At 42.6% G+C, this 17,012-nt stretch overlaps 1 protein-coding gene across 1 annotated transcript in view; it reads left to right on the forward strand.

The window, feature by feature from the left end:
- The window catches only part of drosha (drosha ribonuclease III), a 177,703-nt gene that overhangs the window by 121,861 nt on the left and 38,830 nt on the right, over positions 1–17,012 (forward strand). Inside the window, exons 24-25 of the mRNA XM_059945237.1 lie at positions 250–294; positions 10,084–10,241. Of these exons, the coding sequence (XP_059801220.1) occupies positions 250–294; positions 10,084–10,241 (203 nt within the window). The remainder of the gene's footprint in view (positions 1–249; positions 295–10,083; positions 10,242–17,012) is intronic.

Here is a 17,012-nt window from a genome sequence, read left to right on the forward strand (position 1 = left end):
TTCCTTCAGTACAATTACTTTTGCCCTGTATATTGACATTCCTGTAACAAACAAACTCTAGGTTAATTGATTCTGATTTTAGTTCACATTTTACTCTGCCTTTATTTTAACAGGAGTATTGAATCTTTTGGAGTGGGTCAACATTAAAAATGGTGGTGTAACCTTCTACTTTGCAATATGTCTATTGAGCAAAGTAAGTCTTTGTGATCCATCCTCACAATAATGACAAGATCTTTTCTATCCCTACAGGATCTACGAGATGTGTGGCTTAATTACCCGCTTCATCCTTTGCAAGTAAGAGCCAGCTTCTATCATTGTTTACTGAGTAGTTTGTTATTGGAGTGGAGGTTTGACTTAGAACATAGAAATCTACAGCATATTACAGGCCCACAGTGTTGTAACCCCCTCCAGAAGCTGCCTAGAATTTCCCTACTGCACAGCGCTCTGTTTTTCTAAGCTCCATGTACCTACATAAGAGTCTCTTAAAAGACCCTACTGTATCCGCCTCCACCACCTTCACTGGCAGTGCATTCCACGCACCCACCACTCTGTGAAAAACTTACCTCAGACATCCCCCGTGTAACTACTTCCAAGCACCTTAAAGCTATGCCCCCTCATTGTTAAGTATTTCAGCCCTGGGAAAAAGCCTTTGACCATCCACACAATCAATGCCTCTCATCATCTTATACACCTCTATCAGTTCACTTCTGATCCTCCGTCACTCCAAAGAGAAGAGGCCAAGTTCACGCAACCTATTCTCATAAGACATGCTCTCCAAACCAGGCAACGTCCTTGTGTATCTCCTATGCACTCCTGCTATGGCATCCACATCCTTCCTGTAATGAGGTGATCAGCATTGAACACAGTACTGCAAGTGGGGTCTAACTAAGGTCGTGTATCGCTGTAACACCACCTCACAGCTCTTGAACTCAATCTCACTGTTGATGAAGATCAACACACTATACGCCTTCTTAACACTGTCAACCTGCATAGCAACTTTGAGTGTCCTGTGGACATGGACCCCAAGATCTTGCTGATCATCCACACTGCCAAGACATCTTTAAACCCTAACTTGTCACACTGCCAAGACATCTTTAAACCCTAATTTGTTTTGTTGGGAATATTGCTGTGTAATCTTCAACATGCACTTAAATTGTTATTCCACAAATATCAGTGAGTTTCTGTAAACCATATCAAAGAGAACATATTTTGTAAAGGTGTTAAACTGATGCTGTTAATACAGAGCCAATTATTGGTGTGTAATCCCCATACACTTCTATTCCGCCCCCCCCCCCCCCAATCAAGAAGGCCTTAAACTCTCTGCTTCCTTCTCAGTGAAAGAACCAACCAGTTCCCCTCCATCGGCATCCCCCTCTGTTTCTCCTTACCCTCAACAAGTTTCCTTTGGCTCCTTGCACGTTCTGCAGTCTCGAGGAGTAGCCATGGGCCCCAGCTATGACTGCCTCTTCGTTGGCTATGTAGACCAGTCCAAGCCTTCCCTGGTAATAATCCCCAACACTTTCTCCTCTATGTTGATGACTGAATTAGCGCTGCTTCATGTGCCTGTGCTGAATGTAGCAGCAAAACTAACCCAAAGTCAAAACAAAACAATAGCCACTTGCCTGTGACTGTACGGATTTTTAAGCTTATATGACATGCCCACAGCTTCAAAGATTGCTTCAAAAGTTGAACCTTTTATTCATTCCTTTATTAGCAGTTAGCAAACATACAATTAGGCATTTTTGAGCATTATCTCAAAGATATCTCAGTGGTCAGTAAAAGATACAACCTCTGCCAGTCCCAAGCTACAAACTGCCACGAAATAAGCAAGAATACGTAGCTTTTCCCCTTCACTTTTACCACACCATCACTCATGTGACTAGTTACCTTAATAAACGTGCAGCACAGAGTACAAAGCAGATAGAGAGCATGGCCTCTACACTGAACTCGTCAACTACATCAACTTTGCCTCTACCTTACACCTTGCCCTTAAATTTATCGTCCATTTCTGATGCCTTTCTCCCATTTCTTGACCTGTCTTCATCTCTAGAATTAAACTATTGACCAATGACTTTTATAAACCTTCTGATTTTCACGGTTATCTTGACTATTCCTCTCTCCACCTTATCGTCTGTAAAATTGCAATTCCCTTTTCTTAGTTCCTGTGTCTCTGCCGCATCTGTTTCCATTCCAGGGCACAGGAGATGTCCTCCTTCAAAGGATGGGGTTTCTCTTCCTCCATGATCGATGCTGCCCTCACCCACAAATCCTCCAGTTCCCAGTCATCCATGCTCACTACGTCTTGACGCTTCCTTAACAATGATAGAGCTCCTCGTGTCCTTATCTACAACCCCATGAGCCTCTGCATCCAACACATCATCCTTCTCAACTTCTGCCATCTTCAAAGTGATCCTACCAGCAAACATATCTTTAATCTCTCCATTCTCTGCTTCCTGCAGGGATCACCCCCTCTGAGATTCCCTTGCCATTTATCTCCCTTCTGGCACTTACCCCTGCAAGTGGCCAAAGTGCTGCACCTTCACACTCATCTCCTCCCTCACCTTCAATCAGGGCCTGAGGCCGTCGTTCCAGGTGAGGCAACACTTCACCTGTGAATCTGCTAGGATTCTCTGTGGTTCTTGGTGCTCCTGATGCGGCCTGCTCTGTACTGGTGAGATCCACTGTAAATTGGGGGACTACTTCATTGAGCATCTCTGCTCCATCTGCCAAAAATGGAACTTCCCAGTGGCCAAAGATTTTAGTTCTGATTCTCATCCTGTTCCAACAATCTTATTTGATAAGGGCAAACATGAGGAAATCTGCAGATGCTGGAAATTCAAACAACAACACACAAAAATTGCTGGTGGAACACAGCATTTTGTGTGTGTTGTTATTTGATAAGGCTTTGCTTGGCAAGACCAGTATATTTTTTTTTCCATCCATGACGACTGCTCAGGAGGTGGTGATGGCTGGTTTTGAAGCTCTGCGATCTCTTTGTGGTGTAGATGCTCTGGAGGGCAGCTTGGAGTTTCAGGATTTAGACCAGCCGTGATAAGGGGACAGCTTCATTGAGCACCTGCGCTCCATCTGTCTCAGCCTGAAATATTGACTATTAATTTCTTTTCATAGATACTATCTGACCTGCTGAGTTCCTTCAGCATTTTGGGTGTGTTGCGTTTGATTTCCAGTATCCGCAGGATTCCTCCTGTTTGTTAGTGTGTTAGATGTGTCTGATAGGACATAGAACATAGAAATCTACTGTACGTTATAGGCCCTTCAGTCCACAATGTTGCGCCGTTCATGTAACCTTCCCTAGAGACCGCCTAGAATTTCCTCAGTGCATAGCCCTCTATTTTTCTAAGCCGTGTCCTCAATTTGGCCTTCTGGAAAGATGAAGTAATGTCTGATTAACATGTAGTGAAATCTACTGAATTTTCAAGTTAACCTTCCTTGCAAATTACTAAAACTGATTCATTTTGAAAACTATATCATACATTATCTAATATATGTAAGTTTTTTTAAAAAAATATGATTTTATACAGTTTTGTGAGTTTTTGTTCTTTTTACTCCTCTTGTTACCTTTTATATTGTTTCTCTTTTTACTTTTGAAATCTTGCCAAGGAATTGTCACTTCTATTTTTTTTGCAGCGGGTTCCTTTTTCTGCTGCCACTGTGTGTGGGAGTTGCCAATTTTCGGTTAAGACTTCAAACCGAGCTTTCTGGTGATAGATCCTATGGGACTACTTTGTAGTAAAGCAGTGGAGTTCTGTAAAAGTGTTCAAATTGATTGCAATGTTTCCTATATTATACACTTCAAAGGGGCTTCATTGGCTGCAGGTAGCTTTGAAATACTCTGAAAGGGGTAAGAAATACCAAAAATGCCAAGTACCAGAGCTATTCAGAAGGTAAGATTGAGGACCAAGATTAATGTGTCAGGTTAATTCACTGTTAATTCTGCGTTCCTCATAGCTGTGGTTGTCTTTCCACAGATGCTGTCTGACCTGCTGAATAGTTTCAGGGCATTGTTTTTATTTCACACCTTCCAACACGCACAGTCCAAGGAAATACAATTATTTCACTTGCTTGGCTGTAATGGCATCCACCGGTCCCTAGGTGGTGCTCTTGCAGCAGCAAAACAAATACATAGTCTTCTTTCACTTCACCCAGCACTGAACACTGCAAGATAGTCCTCTCAGTTAAAGAAAAGTAATATTCCCTGGGGGTCAGAGGAGATTTTCCTGCAGACCACCAACCAAAAAGAGACTCGTGAGCTAATGGGTTTCTTTTATTGATTCCCAGCCATCAACAAAGGGCTCCTGATGCCATTCCGTCTAAGTAAAGGGCAAAGCAGCAACTAGCTGTTTTAATAAGTGCATCATCTTGTCCATCTTTGGGGCTTAAGAGTAGGATCTGCACAAGAATTGCCCAGGCATGAAACAATGAAAGAAAAGTGTGCTTCAATGTATTTTCTCTTTCTTTCACCATCTGTTGGGAGAGTACTGTGAATTCTCCATGGATTATTGCTCAGGGATAAAAAAAAATCAATCCCTGATCTTCCTTCTATAGTGTTACATGGTTAAAAAAGCAAATATGTTTCGAAATTCATCCAGGAATATCTTCATATCCATTCTCTAAACACAGAAATGGGCATATAAGGTAAATTCTGCCCCTCCCCCTTCCTTTGCCATGTGCCAGTGACTCAGGAATTTTGTTAGGTGTTGGAGTTCCACGTGTGTGTAGGTGGAAGGGAAACCATAGGGGGTTGTTGATATGGAAGGAGGTCAGGTGAAAATCAGAACCAGGTTTATTATCATCGGCATGTGAAGTGAAACTTGTTAACTTAGCAGCAGCAGTTCAATGCAATACATAATATAGAGAGAAAAAAACAATAAATAAAATAAAGTAGTAATAATAATTACTAAATAAATAGGTCGTTTACAGTATACGTATATTGAATAGATTAAAAACCATGCAAGATTGTATATTAAAAAAAGTGAGGCAGCGTCCAAGGGTTCATTGTCCATTTAGGAATTGGATGGCAGAGGGGAAGAAGCTGTTCCTGAATCACTGAGTGTGAGCCTTCAGGCTTCTGTACCTCCTACCTGATGGTAACAGTGAGAAAAGGGCATGCCCTTGGCACCGGGGGTCCTTAATAATAGACACTGCCTTTCTGATACACTGCTCCTTTAAGATGTCCTGGGTACTTTGTAGGCTAGTACCCAAGATGGAATTGACTAGATTTACAACCCTCTGCAGCTTCTTTCGGTCCTGTACGGTAGCCCCCCCAACCCAGACAGTAATGCAGCCTGTTGGAATGCTGTCCACGGTACATTGATAGAAATTTTTGAGTGTATTTGTTGACATGCTAAATCTCTTCACACTCCTAATGAAGTTGCCTTCTTTAGAACTTCATCGATATGTTGGAACCAGGTTAGATCCTCGGATGCCCAGAAACTTGAAACTGCCCACTCTTTCCACTTCTGATCCCTCTATGAGGATTGGCATGTGTTCCTTCATCTTACCCTTCCTGAAGTCCATAACCAGGTCTTTCATCTTACTGACGTTGAGTGCCAGGTTGTTGCTGCGGCATCACTCCACTAGTTGGCATTTCTCACTCCTCGTCACCTCCTGAGATTCTACCAACAATGGTTGTATCGTCAGCAAATTTATAGATGGTATTTGAGCTATGCCAAGCCACATAGTCACGTGTATATAGAGAGTAGAGCAGTGGGCTAAGCACATACCCTGAGGGGTGCCAGTGTTGATCGTCAGTGAGGAGGATATGTTATCACCAATCCACACAGGTTGTGGTCTTCCAGTTAGGAAGTCGAGGATCCAATTGCAGAGGGAGATATGGAGGCCCAGGTTCTGCAACTTTTCAATCAGGATTGTGGGAATGATGGGATTAAATGCTGAGCTATTGTCAGTGAACAGCATCCTGATGTAGGTGTTTGTGTTGTCCAGGTGTGGAGAGTCGTTGAGATTGTGTCAGCCATTGACCTATTGTGGCAATAGGCAAATTGCAATGGGTCCAGGTCCTTACTGAGGCAGGAGTTCAGTCTCGTCATAACCAACTCTGAAAGCGTTTCGTCACTGTTGATGTGAGTGCTACTGGGCTTACATTACTGGTATAATGAGAGTCTTTATTGTCAGGAGTTGTTGATTTATACTGAAATGGAGACTGATACTGTCATGAGAGATGGGGTCTTTACGCAATGGGCCTAAATGGAATGAGTTTTGTTGGGGGGGGGGGGGGTCCAGACACAGGCCATCCTCCCACTTCCCCACCATCAATCCCAAAAGCCAAACCCTTCTTTAGCTAAAGCATTTGGATATCAGAGTTGCCTTGACAATGACACATAACACCTGCTTGGTGAAAGAAAGTGGCAGTGATCTTTCCTTCAACAAAATCCAGCAGGGTCAGCCTACTCGAGGAGAGATGTCATTGCTTTGGAATGCAGGTCATCTGCTAAAGAGAGTGGGGGAAGAAGGGCATATAGGGCAAAAACAGCTGATTTGAAAGAGAGGTTGGAAATCCTGGAACTCCTTCAGAAAGCTCAGTAAATTTAATCTTGAAATCATTAAGGTGGGGAGTTTTTGAGCAACACAAAATTGTGGAGGAACTCATCAAATTAGAAAGTACCTTTCAAGGGGAACAAGCAGTTTTAGTCTGAGGCTCTTCATCAGGACAAGGAAGGAGGGGGTAGAAGCCAGAATAAGAAGGTGGAGGGGGTTGGGAAGGAACACAAGCTGGTAGGTGATAGGTGAAACCAGCTGAGGAGGGGTGGGGTATAAATCAAGGAACTGGGATGTGAAAGGTGGAAGAGAGAAAGGGCTGCAGAAGAAGGAATCTGATAAAGGAAAGGACACTGGATCATGGGAAAGAGGGAACCAGAGGGAGGTGACGGGCAGGTGTGAAAAAGAGAAGGGGTGAGATGCTGACCAGAATGGAGAATGGCGGAAGAGCAAAGGAGGGAGGGGGAAGGAATCAGCATGTTGGAGAAATTGCTGTTCTTGCCATCAGGTTGGAGGCCACGCACACTGAACTTGAGGTGTTGTTCCTTCAACCTGAATGTGGCCTTGACCTGGCAGCAGTGGAGTGCGTGGAGAGACGCGTCATGATGGGAATGGGAAGTCAAATTGAAATGAGTAGCCAGTGGGACATCCTGCCATTTGCAGCAGATGGAGTGAAGTCTGGGTCGTTGGCTTTTGTGCTTGACAAAGCATTGTTCTTTGTGGTTGGCTTGAAGTCGCAGTTCTGAGCCAGCGAGCTGCAGCGCAGTGCACAATTGCAGTGTGCCAGTTCCCTGTCAGTGAAACTTGGTTTTGTAAAGCGCAGCCACCCTTGTGTCTATGAGCTCACAGTCAGTCACCTGCATCATCCGTGCTGGAATCAAAATGTTGCATTATGGTCACTGAGAACTGTGCACTGATGATAATATCACAATTAATTATTTATGTTTCAATTGTACAAATTGACCTCATCTGTGATATTCTCTCTGTAGCATGCCATTTATACCTTTGCACTTTCTATTTTGATCACAACTATTTTTGAACTGCCTGTGTAATGAATTTCTGAGCTGACCATTGTGGTCCAGGAAAATTGACATGGGCTAATCGCTTGCTGAGATTAATGAAACATTTCTGGGTAATAAGTACGTTCAAAATGTTAATCCAACTCCTCCACGCACCTTGCATGCAGTAATGTCTGCAGGATACAAAAAAAAACAAAAATCAATTGCAATTATACCAAAATGGGAGTAAAGGTTTTCAGGGATAATTGTAAATGTTTTGTAAATATTTAATTTTTGAATGAGGCATCAAGAAGATAAGTTTTATAGTGCACCTCTTGTGCGGAGGTCAATGCATATTGTGCTTTAAAATTAGAATTGAATGTTTTGCATTGTACTCTTTCTCTTGAGGATACATGTAATTGTCCAGAGTTGTGGATTTTCCCATCTGCTGACAACTTGCAAAAATACTGCTGCTGGTTTGTTATCACTGCATAAGCAATTGTGCTTGAATCTATATTTCAAGTGCACTCTCTTTTTCTTTACAAACAATTTAGAACATATGTACATGATAGACAATAATCACACAGGCAAATTGCAAAGATCCAAGGAAATCTCCGATTTGCCATCATTTTTAGACTTTGCCAACATAGTGTTTATCTGTTTTTGTTCTTCATATCTAGAGCTTTAACACTTGTTTTTGTGGTTCCTTCCACTTCATGGAAATTGAAAGTTGACGTTCTGTTCCTGTCCCCTTCAAGAGATGTGAAATAAACTTATATCTTTGAAATAAAATAGCCAGTGACCTTTACAGTTGCATTCAGTACTAATGACGTAGTATATTGTCAGCTGAGCTTGTCAGTTCCAGTGGAGATTACTACTAAGGTACAGTGGAGTGTCTCTGGAAGAAGATATGAAGACTAATGAAAGAATGCCAAGCCATGGAATGAGTGAGGCAAGTTGACTGCAGTCATTGAGTTGGATGAGGTACTGGCAGAGCAACCACTTGGTGGCTTATAGTAAATTGGGAAAGTTCAGTTACATTTTTTACAGAGAGTTCCCATTTGGGCTTACTGTTGAGCTGGATTGGTCAGACAATCACCAGCTGAAATTCACGATACATATTAGAGTTGTCTTATGAAGAGATGTTGAGGTTGCTATGGACTAGTTGGGTTGAAGTGTCTGCCTCTATGCTGTATCACTTATCTCCAATTATAGTTCGGATCTTGACCTCTGCTAATGATGCGAAGATAGGTGGAGGTGTAGGTAATGTTGAGGAAGCATTGAGTCTGCAGAGGTACTTGGGCAGGCTGGGAAAATGGGCAAAGAAGTGGCAGGTGGAATGCAGTGTAGAGAAATGTCTGGTCATGCACTTTGCTACAAGGAATATGGGTAATGGTTATTCCTAAATAGGGAACAAATTCAGAAATTGTAAGTACAAAGGGGATTAGAAGTCCTAGTGCAGGATTTCCTGAATTTTGAGGGAGCTAGGGTGAGCCTTTAATAGGATGTTGGTCAGACTGCATTTGGAATATTGTGTGCAGCTTTGGGCCCCGTATCTAGGAAAGGATGTGCTGGCCTTGGAGATGGTCCAGAGGGGGTTTATAAGAATAATCCCAGGAATGAAAAGGTTAAGGTATGAGGAGTGTTTGAGCTCTTGGGCTGTTACTTGCTAAAGTTTAGAAGTATTGGGGGGAGGGGGGAGGGTCTCATTGAAGCCTACTAAATATTGAAAGGCCGAGACAGAGTGGACATGAAGGTAATGTTTCTAATAGTGGAGAGTCTGCAACCAGAGGGCACAACCTCAGAATGAAAGGACATCCTTGAGATTGGAGCTAAGGAGCAATTTCTTTAACCAGAGGGTAGTGAATTTGTGGAATTCATTGCCATAGATAGCTAAGTCATTGGGTATATTTAAAGAAGAGGTTAATAGTTTCTTGGTTAGTCAGGGCGTTAGAGATTATGGGGAGAAGGCAAGAGAAGAGAATAATGAATCTGCCATGATTGAATGGTGGAGCAGACTTGAGGGGTTTAATGGCCTAATTCTGCTCCTATGGTCTATGGTTGTCTAATGACTAAGCAGTAATGATGTTTAACTGACTGGATGAGGGTAGGTAATAGTCCTGAAGGCATCTCTGTGAGAAAGGTAATGGACCACAGCTCTTGGTAGTGGATATTGGGGTTCACTTTGTCAAGACAACATTTATTTTTCTGCTGATGATTGACTCGTTGGCCTGGCTCACCAGCAGGACCACGTAGGGACAGTCTCCATTAAATATTCTCCAATTCTTCCCGATCACTGTTTGTTGGATATACAAAGCAGACTTTATGATTAAAACGATACTGAAGCTGAATCCATGAAAGGGTCTTTGAAATTTCATTCTCCCTCTTCCCTCTCCATGCGTCAGGCACATACTTACTCAAAGTTAGCATACCAGTCTAGATTACAGTGAAGAGAGTTGGTCAATGTCTCAGTTAAAAATATTTACTAAATCTGTTACATAAAAGTGTGATTAGATTGGTGAGATTGTGAATGAAAATTAACTAAAATAATGTTGTCCCTTTGTATCAGTTACAGGAGTCGAATACAGATAGGCCTCTGATTGACACGTCTCCTGTTCTGAAGAAGCTGACGGATTTTGAAGAGACAATTGGAGTGAATTTTATCCACATCCGTCTCCTGGCTCGAGCATTCACCTTGCGCACTGTTGGATATAATCATCTGACCCTGTGAGTTGAGTGAATTCTGCTTCACCTCCACAATGGGGTCAATAGCTGTATTAGTGATGACTTTTTGAATTAAGCTTCTGAATTGTCCAATTTTATATACTCATTCAAAGTAATTCTAACAGTGAGCCTATTCTGAACTCGGCTTTGTGTCAAACAATTCGGTCACTTAAGCAGAACTCAAAGGTCATTCATGCAAGAGATTCTGCAGATGCTGGAAATCCAGACCAACACACACACACGGTCCTGGAGGAGCTGAGCACGTCAGGCAGCATTTGTGGGGAGGAAATGTCCATGAAGGGCATCGGCCCAAAGCATTATTTCTCTCCATAGAGGATGCCTGACCTGCTGAGTTCCTCCAACATTTTGTGTGTGTTGCTAAAAGATCTTTCTCCTCTATCCCTCCCCCTGTAAGCACATGCTCAGCCTTTTCCCCCTTTCTCCTGCCTGGCCACATGTTTGGTCTTTCTCCCTCTCCCCACCCCACTTGTTTGTAGTACGATTTCTGACATGTGGTCAGCCCAGTAAGGTTGGAGGTTTTCAGTCGTTGACACTTTGAGAAGCAGTTCTTGCTACAATTGAGGTTGGGGTGGCCCGGTAGTTAGTGCTGCTACCTCACAGTTGCAGTGACGTGAATTGGGTTTGGGGGAGTCTGCACGTCCATTCTGTCATCACTGGTTTCTTTCTTCACCCCACAGGCATGGTAGAAGTTTGACTGATCAGTGTAAATTAGCCCCAGTGTGAGCAAGTGACAAAGCAAAGGATCAATGATCGTCATGTGAGAGGGAGTAACCTGCAGGGCTACAGAGAAATGGGAATGGGACTGATGGGATTGCTCTGCTGGAAGCTGGTATGGATTCTGTGGGCAGAATGGCCTTCAGTGGCATAATGTTAATATTGCAAATGCAATATGAAAAAAAAGTAATCTATGGAAGGGAACAAGCAGTCAATGTATCAGGCCAAGACCCTTCATCAGAACTGTCTTGGCCCGAAACGTGACTATTCATTCCTTTTCATAGATGCTGCCTACCTGCTAAGTTCATCCAGCATTTTGTGTGTGTTACTCTGGATTTCTGGCATCTGCAGAATCTCTTGTGTGTATGATTGAAATAGTGTTAATTCCTTTCTGTTTTATTAAATTTCTGGAGTTATATTATTGAGCGTGCCTTAAATAAGGAGTTGAACAGCCAGGATAAAGAGAGTTTATGGTTGTTTGAAAAATCACTGGCTTAGGAGTTGTGCTGTGCTATTGAAGACCCAGGACTGTTAGGCCATGGATTGGTTTGATTGTAAGCCTGCTGTTACAAGTGTCTGTTGTGTCTCCGAATCACTGATTGCACACTTCCCCTCCTAAAGGGGATTATGGGAGGATATAAGGGCATAAGAGCATAAATAACAGCTGGAGTAGGCCATCTGGTCCATTGAACCTGCTCCGCCATTCTGTAAGATGGTGGCTGATCTGGCCACAGATGCATCTCCCCCTACCTGCCTTTTCCTCATAACCCTTAATTCCTCTGCAATGCAAAAATCTATCTGACCTTGTCTTAAATATATTTACTGAGGTCGCCTCCAGTGCTTCATTGGGCAGAGAATTCCACAGGTTCACCACTCTCTGGGAAAAGCAGTTCCTCCTCATCTCCGTCCTAAATCTACTCCCCCGAATCTTGAGGCCACCGCCTCTAGTTCTAGTCTCACCTACCAGTGGAAGCAAGTTTCCTGTCTCTATCTACCTATCTATCCCTTTCATAATTTTATGTTTCTATAGATCTCTCATTTGACTGAAAGTGCCCTAAATAAGGAGTTGAACAGCCAGATCTTTTCAGGATAAAGGACCCGTTCATGCGTGTTGGGGGTGGGGGAGGGGAGAGAAACTTGGAGATTAGCCTGGTGAATCTCATTTGCACCTCCTCCAGGAAACATTTAAAATGGAAGTGGATAAATATTTAATAGATCAGGAGAAAGCGTTGTGGAGAAACACTGCAGAAGAGGAGCTGATGCCAGCATAGATCAGCCAAGATCATAATCCTATTGATGTTCCTGTTTTCTTGTATCCTTATGAGAGGGACCATCAGGTTTAATATTACCAGCCTATGTCGTGAAATTTGTAGACTTTGAGCCAGCAGTGTAATGCAATGCATAATAACAGAAAAAAAAACATGACTTACAATAAAATAATAAGTAAGTAGTGCAAAAATGAAAATTAGAAAAAGGAGTGAAGTAGTGTTCATGGGTTCAATGTCCATTTTGGAAATCGGATGGCAGAGGGGAAGAAACGGTTCCTGAATCATTGAGTGTGTGCCTTCAGGCTTCTGTATCTCCTTCCTGAAGGTAGCAATGAGAATAAGGCATAACCTGTGTGATGGGGTCCTTAATGATAGACACCGCCTTTTGAGACTTTGCTTCTTGAAGATGTCCTGGATTCTACAGAGGCTAGTGCCCATGATGGAGCTGACTAAGTTTACAGCTCTCTGCAGCTGTGCAGGAGCCCCCTCCCCATGCAGCCAGTGATGCAGCCGGTAAGAATGCTCTCAATGGTACAACTGTAGGAATTCAAGGGTGTTTCAGGTGACAAACCAACTCTTTGGAAACTCCAAAAGAAGTGCAGCTGCTGTTGTGCCTACTGTTTAGCTGCATCTTGTAGAGTAGAAATTTTTGGAGATTAACAAATAGGATTGAAGATTAATTAAAGATTAGCTTTATTTGTCACACGTACATCAAAGCATACAGTGAAATACGGCTGACACAATCTGAGATGAGCCGGGGGGAGGCCCATGCTTCCAGCACCCACATAGCATTGCCCACAATTTACCCTAACTCATACGTCTTTGGAATGAGGGCAGAAACTGGAACACCCAGAGGAAACCCTTGTGATCATGGGGAGAAAGTAGAAACTCCCTTCAAACAGCGGTGGGAACTGAACCCCGATTTATACAAGCCACTATGCTACCTTGCAGGCTATCTGGCCCTTTGAGCTTCCTCTGCCATCCATCAAAATCCTGGCTGATCTTCTACCTCAGGTGCCAGTTTCCAGCATGACCCTGTTTTGCTTGGTTCCCTTGGTAACCACAAATCTTATCAATCTCTGTTTTGAATGGACACAAAGAGCTTGCACAGCCCTTTAAAGAATTCTAAAGGTTCGACACCTCTCCCTCCCCCAGGTTGGTGGACCTGATTGTCGATTGAGAATTTGTACACTAACTAATCCTGTAAGGAATTTGTCCCCTCTCACCCTGTGTGTTCACCGGAGTCTCTGCAAGGCTGTTTCTGAATTCCTTACTGATTTGACCCGTTCTTTTAGAGATACAGCAAGTTAACAAGCCCACAGGCCCCTCCCAGCCCGACAAGCCCATGCTCTCTAATTGTGACCGATTAGCGTACCAGCCCGTGCACCTTTGGAACGTGGGAGGAAGCTAGAGCACCAGAGGTTCAGTTCAATTCATTTGTTGAACTCTTACTCTTAGCTGTCCTTTTTTCAAAACTTTTACCCACTAAATCTGATCAATAAGAACTGGCGGACATGTTCAACGGCTCGATTGTCACCAACACACAGTTAAAGGTTAAACGTGGACATGGTACTATAACGTAGCGGTTTACAGCAGCAATGATCAGAAAATAGTTCAATTCCTGCTGCTGTCTGTTAGGAGTTTGTACGCTCTATCCGTGACCTCGTGTGTTTCTTCTGGGGGCTCCAGTTTCCTCTCCCGTTCCAAAAGGTGTATGGATTAGTTTTATGAATTATGATCTTGCTGGGTTGGCATCGGAAGCACAGTGACACTTGAGGACTGCCTTCAGCACATATTCGGGTTATGTTGGTTGTTGACACAAATAATGCATTCTCTTGTATGTTTCAATGTATATGTGACAAGTAAAGCTGATCTTTTTTTTAAAAGGTGGCTTGCTGTACATTGAGAGAAGTGCAGCAATGTGAGACTAATGGAATGCCTCTGCCAAAGAATACATTGGGCCTAATAGTCTTCTTCCATGCTGCACCTCTCCAAGATTCTTAGCAATCCGTTCACTTGATCTATCCAAGCAATTCCAGATCTCCCCCCCCCCACCCCCATTATTCATTCTTAGAAGTCCATCATCTAGAAATTAGATTGAGAAATGTTCAGCTTTTTCATTTGCTGTCAGGTAGTCCGGCTGGTGGCGCAGTGACATCAGTGCCGGACTCCGGAGCGAAGGTTCCCGAATTTGAATCCAGTCGGGCCGCTCCTGGACGCACTTTCCATCCGTGCCGGGTTGAGTGTCGAGCTCGCAACTCAGCCTCGTAAAAGAAAAACACTGTGTTGTGAGAAGTATGTGGGGCACCACTCACAGAATCTTTCCTCCACGGCAACCACTTGAAAGAATAAGTGGTTGCTGAGGCTCTGCAGAGTATGACACACGCAAAAAAAAGATCTATTCACCTTTACAGAGTACTGCCTCGTAACTGGAGAACACTTGGATTTTCTACTAGTTTTTACATTTTTCCATGTACTCCCTGATCCCCTTGAGAATAAAAAAAATCTATCTCTTTAGTAAACATTGATGATTGATTAACAACTCTCACTCAGTTTTGATGTCCAAGCTATTAGAAATGATTAATTGTACCCTCATAATTAATATACAACCATCCTTCAGTGACTAGTTTCTATGCAGTATTAATGCTGCTTTTGTTGGAATATGTTTCAGCACTATCTTTCTCTCTGCTCTAAGTATTTACTGGTTTCTGAGGAGGAGACAGTTCTAGTGTCTGAAACTGAGTTTATTTATCTATCTATCTATCTATCTATTTATTTATTTATTTAATTGAGATACAATGCGAACTAGACCCTTCTGGCCCCTTCGAGCTGCACCACCCAGCGATCCCCAGATTTAACCCTAGTCTAATCACGGGACAATTTACAATGATCAATTAACCTACTGGCTGGTGTGTCTTTGGCATATGGGAGGAAACCCATGCACTCACGGGGGGGAATGTGCAAACACCTTACAGGCAGTGGCAGGAACCTCAAGCAGACGTTTACCACTATCGTGACTGCTCACATTGCCATAGTTTTAAGTCGATGGGAGGCAAAATTCTTACCCTGATTTTATCCCATCACACCGGCCCTTCTAGCTTCAAGCATGATTATTAACTTCAGTCCAGAACCATTAAGCAGTGAGTAAATGAAAGAGGTGGTATGTGCAGATTTATTTTGAGAAGTCAATTTAATTTATGTTTTGGATCCATTAGAAAATATATTTCTGTATCTCAGTAATTCTACTAAAATCAGTAATAAATCATTCAAAGCTATCATACATAATCCTGATGACAGGTTCTGACTGCTTATTTTATTGTCAAATAATCTTAATAGTATTGAAATGAATTCAAAAATTCTTCTGATTTTTGAATGTTAGGTATCATTCTGAACATATTGCTGAATGTTTTTTTCTTTGAGAATTATGGTTTGATGCATTAATAATACAGAACTAAAAAGGATCCATTTCCTTGTCTGAAGGGCTTGAGTGAGATTGCTGAAGCTGATTTGACGTCAGTGACTTTGAATAGCTTTTCCATTGAAATAACAAGCTATTGCTGCCTCATTAGAGGAAGGCGTGCCCTCTCTCACAAAGCTTTCTTTCCTCACTAAAATATTCTCCCAGTTGAAGGTGAAGACTGGAGACTGGTTTCAATGGAAGGTGAAGGGGTGGGTGGGTTTTTAAAATGAGTAAAATATCCATGGTGAGAGAAGTGCGTCTCCGATTGATCTTGGAAATGAGCCCTTATTCTTTATTGGCTCACTGTGACTCTAAAATGTGAAATATTGGCTATGCCAGCTCTTAGTTACAAGTAACTCTTATCAATGTATGGGAAGTGACTGAACCTGCACACTTGAAACTTTATTAAATGGTGGCTGTATGCTTAGTTTCTTTGCTTTGTTTGTGCTTGCTGTTTTGTGCAATAAAATTAATCTCTGGAGCATGTTAGAAGCATTCAGTCTACCCTGACTTGGCAGAAGTGCTGCAGCTGGTTATGTCTCAATCAGCACTGCTTTCTTGTAGCTGTAGTACTGCCGTTTAGGGGTTCTCTTTTGATGGTTTAGCACCATTTAAATAAAAAAAATGCCTGAGCAAAATCCATGAGATTCAACAGTTTAAAACCCCCATTCCTGCAACTTGTGTCTAAAAACCTGTGCTTATGCACCAGTGGAGGACATACCAGACCTTAAAATGAAGTCCACGTGCTCTTTCTTAGGTGGATTTAGGAGGTCCATTGGCATTTGGAGGGAACAGGGGTGTTACTCTCCCTCCATTATTCTTCCCTCAGCCAACAAACATCACACAAAAAAAATGACCTTGTCGTGGGCACATAGATATTTTGTTGGAGTGTGTGTACAAACTAGCTACAGCATTTCCTACATTGCAACGGTGAATTTTCTTTGTAAGCAAATCATTAGCTATAAAATGTTTTGAGATGCAATGAACTGAATGTAAAGGCACTATGTGAATGTGAGTAGCATACTGGTTAGTACAGTGCTTTTACAGTACCATTGACCCGGGTTCAATTCCCGCTGCTGCCTGTAAGGAGTTTGTACGTTTTCCCCGTGACCGCATGGTTTTCCCCCGGGTGCGCTGGTTTTCTCCCGTAGTCCAAAGGTGTACGTACCAGTTGGCAGATTAATTGGTCATTGTAAGTTGTCCCTTGATTCGGCTAGGATTAAATCAGTGGTTCCTGGCTGGCACTGCTCGAAGAGCCAAGAGAGCCTATAGTGTGTTGTATCGCAAAAATAAATAAATGAAGGTCTGTCT

Source organism: Hypanus sabinus, chromosome 20, assembly GCF_030144855.1.
Source record: "Hypanus sabinus isolate sHypSab1 chromosome 20, sHypSab1.hap1, whole genome shotgun sequence".
Lineage (NCBI taxonomy): Eukaryota > Metazoa > Chordata > Chondrichthyes > Myliobatiformes > Dasyatidae > Hypanus > Hypanus sabinus.